The 10,503-nt window shown below is 42.2% G+C and overlaps 1 protein-coding gene across 1 annotated transcript; it reads right to left on the bottom strand.

The window, feature by feature from the left end:
* Positions 1 to 14: 14 nt before the first annotated feature.
* On the bottom strand, positions 15 to 10,398 carry LOC121536955 (mediator of RNA polymerase II transcription subunit 4). The gene is made up of 7 exons (XM_041844626.1): positions 10,261 to 10,398; positions 8,179 to 8,245; positions 2,045 to 2,215; positions 1,843 to 1,900; positions 1,655 to 1,741; positions 1,369 to 1,500; positions 15 to 1,212 (listed from the first exon to the last, which is right to left on the bottom strand). The coding sequence occupies exons 1-7, from the start codon at positions 10,329 to 10,331 to the stop codon at positions 1,040 to 1,042; spliced, it is 759 nt and encodes a 252-aa protein (XP_041700560.1). The 5' UTR covers positions 10,332 to 10,398; the 3' UTR covers positions 15 to 1,039.
* Positions 10,399 to 10,503: the final 105 nt, after the last annotated feature.

Raw genomic sequence — 10,503 nt, 5'->3', positions numbered from 1 at the left:
CAAACGTATTTACTCAAAAGTTGTATTTATTTACAAGGCTGGAAAAACCTACAGTATATACAGATCTATTTACACATGGATCAACCAGTCATCAGTCAATTAATATGCAGGCTTTCAATATAAAGAATGCAAGGTGTGCTTGATGAATCTTGCCTGATATAAGCAGTTTTTACTTTATTTTCTTAAAAGTGTTAACTCGGGTAAGTTGAATCAAGTGCACCTACAAATTCTAAATCCACTCAAGACATGTTTTCACCAATAGCAGAGGTGATAAGGAGCACTTGGGTTCAAATCAGCAACAAATAACAAGTAAATTAAAAACTGTTATATTACATCCTACACAAAGGCACATATACTTTTCAACACTAATCCCCATTTCTGCCAAAAAACAGAAAATAAACAAATGAAGGGTAACCTGATAGACAACGAAAGGAACATGTCAGTGTTATCAGAGTCACGTACTACCAGACATTTCCCTGGGGTGTATTCATTAGTTGGATTCTGTTGCAAAACCTTTTGCAATGGAAACCGTTTACTCTAGGAAGCAAACAAAACGGGGAGGGACCTACCCAAATGTGTCCAATAGAAATGTTTGTTTTCATTGAAAAACGTTTTCCGTTTGTGAGTAAACTTTTCCGTTACAACAGACCAAACGTTTTGCAATGGAATCTGACTAATGAATACACCCCTGAACTGATACAATGGACTTTACAGAGAGCTGGTGATATTACATTGGGGATCACAGATAGTGTTGTACAAATGTCTCATCAACAAGGCAGGAATAGAGAGGGTCAGAGAAAAACAAGACCGTGAGATGAGTATCTCTCAATATTCTCTGAAGTAGTTGTTTGCTATATCGGATAGCTAACCCTGTATCAACTGTGGCTTATCGTAAATGTTATGGGTGTGATGGATAGCTGGCTCTACGGGGTACTGGTTGTGTCCAATTCCCAAAACAGAGTCAGATATACACCCACAGATGGGCAGACAGACACACACACACACACAGTCAGACAGAGAAAGACAGATACACACACACTTAGTCAGAGTCGCTGCTGCTGCTGGATGAGTCTGTAGACATGGCCTCCACGTCGTCCTCATTCTCCTTGTTGTGGCCGGGGGGCTCCAGCCCAAAGTCGTTGCCATGGTGAGGGGGGAGCATGCCCACTGAGACATCTGACGATTGCCAGGGGTACTGGGGGGTGAGCACATCTGATGAGGGGAGGGAAGAAAGAGTAATTAAACAGTGATAGGGTTAGTATTACAGTATACTTCACAGAAACATATCAAACACACAGATCATAGGAGAAGACAAAAACAGTTGATTCCATTTGTCGAAAGGAGGAACCACACAAACCGAAAGCATACCTGGCAATCTCCCAGCTGCCAGTGCATCTCCAGGGAGGTGTCCATTCACGCCATTGGTTGGCAGGTTGCTCATGTGACCCAACATTCCACTGCGCATCTCCAGGTCAGTGGGGTAAGGTCTACGTGGATCACCTGTTATAAGGAATATGCCATCAAGTTGATTGAAGAGTAATTACAGTAGTATTGTGAATGCCAGTCACAGCTTTGATGGGGATTGAAAAATAGGGTAATAGAGGGCATTGAAGACAGTATAACAGAAGCTCAAATGGGCAGAAACATGACATACCTGGTACCCAGTTGAGAGGGGCACAGACTGCATTGCTGGCACTGATCCTGTGGGCATATTTGATGATCTCTTCTGAGGAGATACTCCCTGAAAGACAACAGTACTTTTTGTTTCATGTATTATCTCTGGTTGTATTTATCATAAAGTTCTCCGGCTACTCAGACAAATGCTGTGAAAATCAGGCTCACCTTTTTTGGCCTTATTAATAGATTTCAGCTTCTCCTTTGCTTGGTATACAGCAGTCGCCTAGAAGAGAGGTTTGGGTAAAAAGGTTAGGTTGAATCAAAGTCAGAAACAAAGTGCTGTTTTGTTCCAATTGCCTATTAAAAGGTGACCCATTTTATAGTCTCTTTAGGATTTCTCATTTTTCCTCAGCTCCGCTGTACTCACCAGTATATGTTCTGCCTCCTTCAGCTGTTTCTGGAGCTGCTGGATGTCGCTGTCTCTCTTCTCCACCTCCTTCTCCAGGACCTGCATCTCCTGGTGCACCTTGCCCTGCTCCTGGGCCACCCTCATCAGCTCCTGGAATGCTCTGTCTCTCTGCACCAGCAGCTCCAGGATCTGCCCACAGCAAAACACATCTATTCAGACTTCTGACATCTATTGCATGTACATTTTACATTTACATTTTAGTCATTTAGCAGACGCTCTTATCCAGAGCGACTTACAGTTAGTGAATACATATATTTTAATACTGGCCCCCCGTGGGAATCGAACCCACAACCCTGGCGTTGCAAACGCCATGCTCTATCAACTGAGCTACATCCCTGCCGGCCATTCCCTCCCCTACCCTGGACGACGCTGGGCCAATTGTGCGCCGCCCATGAGTCTCCCGGTCGCGGCCGGCTGCGACAGAGCCTGGATACGAACCAGGATCTCTAGTGGCACAGTTAGCACTGCGATGCAGTGCCTTAGACCACTGCGATGTACATTACAACGTATAGACTACTATTGAGTCAGAGTTACAGTGCTATGAAAAAGTATTTGCCCCCTTTCTAATTTTCTCTACTTTTGCATATTTGTGATACTGAATGTTATCAGATCTTCAACCAAAACGTAATATTAGATAAAGGGAACATAAGTGAACAATTAACACAACAATTACATATTTATTTCATAAACAAAGTTATGCAACACCCAATTCCCCTGTGTGAAAAAGTAATTGCCCCCTTACACTCAATAACTGGTTGTGCCACCTTTAGCTGCAATGACTCCAACCAAATGCTTCCTGTAGTTGTTGATAAGTTGTAGACCTGCACAAGGTTGGGATGGGCTACAGGACAATAGGCAAGCAGCTTGGTGAGAAGGCAACAACTGTTGGCGCAATTATTAGAAAATGGAAGAAGTTCAAGATGACGGTCAATCACCCTCAGTCTGGGGCTCCATGCAAGATCTCACCTCGTGGGGCATCAATGATCATGAGGGTGAGGGATCAGCCCAGAACTACACGGCAGGACCTGGTCAATGACCTGAAGAGAGCTGGGACCACATTCTCAAAGAAAACCATTAGTAACACACTACGCCGTCATGGATTAAAATCCTGCAGCGCACGCAAGGTCCCCCTGCTCAAGCCAGCGCATGTCCAGGCCCGTCTGAAGTTTGCCAATGACCATCTGGATGATCCAGAGGAGGAATGGGAGAAGGTCATGTGGTCTGATGAGAGAAAAAATTGAGCTTTTGGTCTAAACTCCACTCGCCGTGTTTGGAGGAAGAAGAAGGATGAGTACAACCCCCAAGAACACCATCCCAACCGTGAAGCATGGAGGTGGAAACATCATTCTTTGGGGATGCTTTTCTGCAAAGGGGACAGGACGACTGCACCATATTGAGGGGAGGATGGATGGGGCCATGTATCGTGAGATCTTGGCCAACAACCTCCTTCCCTCAGTAAGAGCATTGAAGATGGGTCGTGGCTGGGTTTTCCAGCATGACAACGACCCGAAAGACACAGCCAGGGCAACTAAGGAGTGGCTCCGTAAGAAGCATCTCAAGGTCCTGGAGTGGCCTAGCCAGTCTCCAGACCTGAACCCAATAGAAAATCTTTGGAGGGAGCTGAAAGTCCGTATTGCCCAGCGACAGCCCTGAAACCTGAAGGATCTGGAGAAGGTCTGTATGGAGGAGTGGGCCAAAATCCCTGCTGCAGTGTGTGCAAACCTGGTCAAGACCTACAGGAAACGTATGATCTCTGTAATTGCAAACAAAGGTTTCTGTACCAAATATTAAGTTCTGCTTTTCTGATGTATCAAATACTTATGTCATGCAATAAAATGCAAATTAATTACTTAAAAATCATACAAATGATGAAACCCCACCTCTTTAAGGAACACCTGGGATAGGATAAAGTAATCCTTCTACCCCCCGCAAAAAATAAATAAATAAATAAATAAATAATAATAATTGTAAAGTGGTTATCCCACTGGCTATAGGGTGAATGCACCAATTTGTAGTCGCTCTGGATAAGAGCGTCTGCTAAATGACGTAAATGTGCCCTTGAGCAAGGCACTTAACCCTAATTGCTCCTGTAAGTCGCTCTGGATAAGAGCGTCTGCTAAATGACTAAAATGTAAATGTAATTTTCTGGAGAAAAAAAATCTGGATTCCGTCTCTCACAGTTGAAGTGTACCTATGATACAAATTACAGACCTCTACATGCTTTGTAAGTAGGAAAACCTGCAAAATCGGCAGTGTATCAAATACTTGTTCTCCCCACTGTAGATACATTTGTACCTGTTTCCTCCAGCATCTTCACAAGGTCCTTTGCTGTTGTTCTGGGATTGATTTGCACTTTTCGCACCAAAGTACATTCATCTCTAGGAGACAGAACGCGTCTCCTTCCTGAGCGGTATGACGGCTGCGTGGTCTCATGGTGTTTCTACTTGCGTACTATTGTTTGTACAGATGAACGTGGTACCTTCAGGCGTTTGGAAATTGCTCCCAAGGATGAACCAGACTTGTGGAGGTCTACCATTTTTTTTTCTTAGGTCTTGGCTGATTTCTTTTGATTTTCCCATGATGTCAAGCAAAGAGGCACTGAGTTTGAAGGTAGGCCTTGAAATACATCCACAGGTACACCTCAAATTATGTCAATTAGCTTCTAAAGCCATGACATCATTTTCTGGAATTTTCCAAGCTGTTTAAAGGTACAGTCAACTTCTGACCCACTGGAGTTGTGATACAGTGAATTATAAGTGAAATAATCTGTCTGTAAACAATTGTTGGAAAAATTACTTGTGTCATGTACAAAGTAGATGTCCTAACCGACTTGCCAAAACTATAGTTTGTTAACAAGACATTTGTGGAGTGGAGTTTTAATGACTCCAACCTAAGTGTATGTAAACTTCCAACTTCAACTGTACAGTTACAGCTGTTTGAGAAAGCATGCAAGATTGAGCAAAAATTGACAAAAATTTGAGATTTGATTAACCTATGTCAAGTCCTAGGTGATGGAGATCAGATCCACCCTCTTCCCCTGAGACACAAATTCTCTGGTCCCCCGTTGTAACCATTTTTCCCAAGCATCTCCGTGCAGTCAGACCTTTGATTATTTTGTGCCACCAGGGCCACAATAATATGCCCCCTCTCTGATTGTCCGAGTGTGACCCCCTCCCCATAGGTTACTGCAGCCAGTGTTGCCAGCACTGCCACTACCTGGGTGGGGATACCCCACCGGAATCCCCACCGGCTAGGTACAAGGTCCTCAAGGTTCTCATGTTCTTATGCTCTCCCATCAGGGGGCTCTGGCTTTGTAGGACCAACCCTGCCAGGCAGGATCAGAATCTTGAGGGGGCGGTGCTGCTCTAGTAGGTTTCTGACTGCATTTATCTTTCTGTTTTGGCTGCATATAGGCAACTTACAGCAGGGCCATAAAACAGATGGGGACTTCTCTTTGGTGTATGGGTCACTCAGGTGGGTGTCTAAGATATAGCATTGGGGACCATTCCATCATGATATGACAATAAAAAAATAGATTAGATTCAAAATGTATATCCCTCATCTGCACAAAATTGAAAGCTCTCTCTCACAACCCCTGCTCACAGACACACGTTGGTTCTGGGATATGCAACCATTTCCTTTCTCACTCACTTAACACCACACTTTTCCAAACACAAAAACGAACACCACACCTTCCATCACAATACATCCACACATACAGTGCCTTCTATTACATTTACATTTTAGTCATTTAGCAGACGCTCTTATCCAGAGCGACTTACAGTTAGTGAATACATATATATTTTTTTTATACTTGCCCCCCCGTGGGAATCGAACCCACAACCCTGGCGTTGCAAACGCCATGCTCTATCAACTGAGCTACATCCCTGCCGGCCATTCCCTCCCCTACCCTGGACGACGCTGGGCCAATTGTGCGCCGCCCCATGGGTCTGCGACCGGCTGCGACAGAGCCTGGATTCGAACTAGGATCTCTAGTGGCACAGTTTGCACTGCGATGCAGTGCCTTAGACCACTGCGCCACTCAGGAGCTACTTCTTTGTCTTCTGTTTGCTATGTTTTTATCTCCACTATGTTGATTGAGTACTTGTGTTCTAATTAGTTATATTTGAAGATGTATTATTTCGCTTGTTATCCTTTCTTGTAATACCGTCTTATCCCTTTATAAAATACTATAAATGTGTTTTATTATTACAATCCCTACCATGGCTAGTATTGGGTGTTCCATTATTCGACTCCTCTATTAGAACTTTCAGAATAGCCATGGAGTAGTCAGTGTCGCGGAACATTTGGTTGTCAATATACAGTTTATCGACTACGAGAGCAACACGCTTCCCTTTTAATCTATTTTCCTTGAAGATTGGGTACAGAACTTAGCGCCGTTCTGCAATCTCCCTCGGGAACTGATCATTCATGCCTATTTTCGTGCCAGCAAGTATTGTACTTAAACTTTTAACCATTACTTTATCCTTAAAGAAAGCAAATTTGGCAATGATTGGACGCTCATATCTCTGTCTGAAATGGTGTACACGTTGAGTTGGATTTTATCGACAACATCGAGTGGGATTTGAAGCGCTGTAAGACAGAAGTCCTTCACAATTTTTTCGGTAACCTCTCCTTTTTCTTGGATACCCGTAAGTACTAGATTTTCTCTCATCGATATAGTCTGCATGTCTAGTAAGGCTTCTCTCAGAAAGTTGTTCTCCTTTTTAAGTTCCTTAACGTCCGTTTCTATCTTAGTGACTGTCCCTTTTAGCTTTTTTTTTTTTTTAATTTTCTTTTTCCATTATCGCAGCTTTTTCATCACTCATTTCAAGACTCGCCTTCAACTCCTTTACATTAAAATTTTAGTCATTTATCAGACGCTCTTATCCAGAGCGACTTACAGTTAGTGAGTGCATACATTTTCATCTTTACTGACCAACTCTAGTATGCCCAGTTTGTCATTTATCGACTTCAACAGATCGCTTTCCACACTTACCAGTCCCAGTGGTGAAAAGCATAAATCATCTGTATCCGTCGAGGAGTCGCGTTTTCTCTTGGAGATTGATTCTCCTCGTTTATCCTCCGCCATGTTTGAGTGTTGCTTGTTGTTGTAATATTTGTCGATACATTTCTCCAGCCTTATGATTTGTTTTGTGTTATTATCCAGATTGAATGTTATTACCCACCAGTATATGAAGTGCTAATATTTAGTCTAACTTACTGATATTGACTATTACGTTTTTATCTTGAGGTGATTCACGCCGCTGTGTTCAATACGCCATCTTGTCACATCTACACTAATTGAAGTGGATTTAACAAGTGACATCAATACGGGATCATAGCTATCACCTGGATTCACCTGGTCAGTTTATGTCATGGAAAGAGCAGGTGTTCCTAATGTTTTTCCTAATGGACATGTAGTGTATTTGAGAGACATCGAGTACTCATTGTGGAAATGTATTTATGTTTTCAATAAACATTGGAAACTAAATATAGTTTACATGTTGTCAATCTAAGCCAAATTTGTATTTTATGCCCCATAGTTGCACACGTGCCAGTTTTGTTGCTAAACAACCAACCTGTCTATATATTGAACACATTATGCAGTTTTATGTTGAATCAGATGCCTGTTACTAGCCCTTGAAGTGACTGGCCATAGCCTGGTGTACCCTGGGCCAGATTAATCGAACCCCCTCAGTGTTACTGCTTTTTGACGGAAAACAGACAGAAGACAGAGTGGACTGCCTGTGCTAATTAGCCATCTGCGTCTCCCGAACGCGTGTAAACCGGAAGACGGACGACGGACGCAACAAACGTGTTGTCACTGAAAAATACTGTTGGCTGCAACTGTGTTAAAACCGGTTAAAACAGTGTACAGTAATTGTGCATTTTGCATTTGTGAAATTATTTTGACGTGATATGAAAGTAAAGGGATTTATGTTTCTGGAACCGTACCACAATTGATTCACGTTTATATGGAGTATTTGGCTGTTTTGGCTTCCACAGCCAATTCCCCTTTAAACAGAATATCTAAGGTCCTACGGAGTAACGTTAGGCTCCTTTAGTCCATTATTGGGATAGCCTGTTACCTGAGTGTCCTCGCCTCCTTGAGGGAATTTTTGGCTCCTTGACAGTGCAAGCATCTCTATCAATTCCCTGAAATATGAGTAATATTGGGTTTAGTTTCCATGCATTATAATGGAGAGAAAACAGAAGAACATCTCAGTTTGAAAGATAATAATTACTGTCATTCAGTTACTTGAACATTGTGTTCGCAAAGATGAGCTAATCTAGTCCTCCTGACCATCCATTCGAACCTGTTCTTAGAGCATTTCATATTATTCTGTACATACATCCGAGACAATCCTTTCAGTATATGTTACGTTTTGTATGGAGTATCCCCCTATCCACATCGACGGGACAGCAGTGGAGAAGGTGGAACGTTTTAAGTTCCTCGGGGGAAATATCACTGACAAACTGAAATGGTCCTCCCACACAGACAGTGTGGTGAAGAAGGCGCAACAGCTAAACCTGTCACCTAAAACCCTCACAAACGTTTACAGATGCACAATTGAGAGCATCCTGTCGGGCTGTATCACCACCTGGTACGGCAACTGCACCGCAGGGCTCTCCAGAGGGTGGTGCAGTCTGCACAACGCATCACTGGGGGCAAACTACCTGCCCTCCAGGACACCTACAGCACCCGATGTCACAGGAAGGCCAAAAAGATAATCAAGGACAACTACCACCCGAGCCACTGCCTGTTCACCCCGCTATCATCCAGAAGGGGAGGTCAGTACAGGTGCATCAAAGCTGGGACCGAGAGACTGAAAAACAGCTTCTATCTCAAGGCCAACAGACTGTTAAACAGCAATCACTAGCACAGAGAGGATGCTGCCTACATACAGACATGAAAATCACTGGCCACTTTAATAAATGGAACACTAGTCACTTTAATAATGCCACTTTAATAATGTTTACATATCTTGCATTACCCATCTCGTATGTATATACTGTATTCTATACTATCTTAATAATGTTTTCATATCTTGCATTACCTTTCTATACTATACTAATCTATTGCATTTTAGCCTATGCCACTCTGATAATGACATTACTCATCCATATATTGTTATTCCATCCCTATACTTAGATTTGTGTGTATTAGGTATTTGTTGTGGAACTGTTAGATATTACTTGCTAGATATTGCTGCAGTGTCGGAACTAGAAGCACAAGCATTTCGCTACACTCGCAATAACATCTGCTAACCATGTGTATGTGACCAATACATTTGATTTGATTTCATAAGACAGATGGTTACTTAAGGCAAAAATGAAAGGAGGGTGGTTAACGCAAATGTCTATCAACCGAAAGGTTGCGAGTTCGAATTTCATCACAGACAACATTAGCAACTTTTCAAACACATACTACTTTTTAGATACTTAACATGTTAGCTAGCCCTTCCAGCAAAACCTTCCCCTAACCCAGCTAACAGTAGCCACCTAGCTAGAATTCGTAACATATCTGTTCTGCAAATTCGTAACCTTGTACGTTTCTCAAATTCGTAAGATATTGAACCTTTTGCTAATTTGTAACATTGTACGTTTTGCAAACATGTAACATTTAATACGAATTGTAATTCGTTACATATCATACGAAATGGGTGATGAACATCCACAAATTAATACATAACATACGAAACGTAATATATAGTAAATGGAGTGTTTCGGATTTACTTACAGAATAATACGAAATGCTCTGAGACCAGGTTGTCCATTCAATAAATCCAACCCATTTATAAACGCCTGCGTTTCTGGGACCGGCTTCCCAAAAGCATCTTAAGGCAAAATGTATCTTTGAATTCTAAACTGAACTTTGCCTTAAAATGCTACTATGGTTCTAAGATGAATTTAGCCTTAAAATGCTACTATGGTTCTAAGATGAACTTTGCCTTAAAATGCTACTATGGTTCTAAGATTAACTTAGTCTTAAAATGCTTTTGGGAAACCGGGCCCTGACTCTGAGTGTATTACTCTGGTAGCTAACGTTAACAATACACTCAGAACAAGAAACGGAGTCAGTGGAATGTTTGAATTAGCGACAAACTACATCTTTTGAATGGCTGTTCAGATAACAATTATTAAAGGGTGAGAAAATAATAAATTCGTACCTAGATAACACCTCTAAATCGTCCAGTACCGATAATAACCGCTCTTTAGTAGATTTGTCAGGCACCGCCATGGTTGTTGCCACACCACTGCGCAGGACAGGAAATTGAGTTCATATTTTGTTGTCTGGAAAGAAAGCTTGCTAGCGACGTTTGTCATCCTCTTTTGGTGAAGTCACGAAGTGAAAAAGAGAAAGAGGCGGAGCCACATCTGGCTAGCTATACTTAAATTCTGAAGAAAAGTAG

The sequence above is a fragment of the Coregonus clupeaformis genome, chromosome 23 (assembly GCF_020615455.1).
Source record: "Coregonus clupeaformis isolate EN_2021a chromosome 23, ASM2061545v1, whole genome shotgun sequence".
NCBI lineage: Eukaryota > Metazoa > Chordata > Actinopteri > Salmoniformes > Salmonidae > Coregonus > Coregonus clupeaformis.
This window is presented reverse-complemented; position numbering and strand designations above follow the sequence as displayed.

Excerpts from the sequence above, each read along its gene's own strand:
- LOC121536955 (XM_041844626.1), bottom strand. The coding sequence starts at position 10,331 with ATGGCGGTGCCTGACAAATCTACTAAAGAGCGGTTATTATCGGTACTG. Across the intron at positions 8,246-10,260 it reads GATTTAGAGGTGTTATCTAG|GGAATTGATAGAGATGCTTG; the intron begins GTACGAATTTAT and ends CTCATATTTCAG. Across the intron at positions 1,901-2,044 it reads AGGAGGCAGAACATATACTG|GCGACTGCTGTATACCAAGC; the intron begins GTGAGTACAGCG and ends CCTCTCTTCTAG.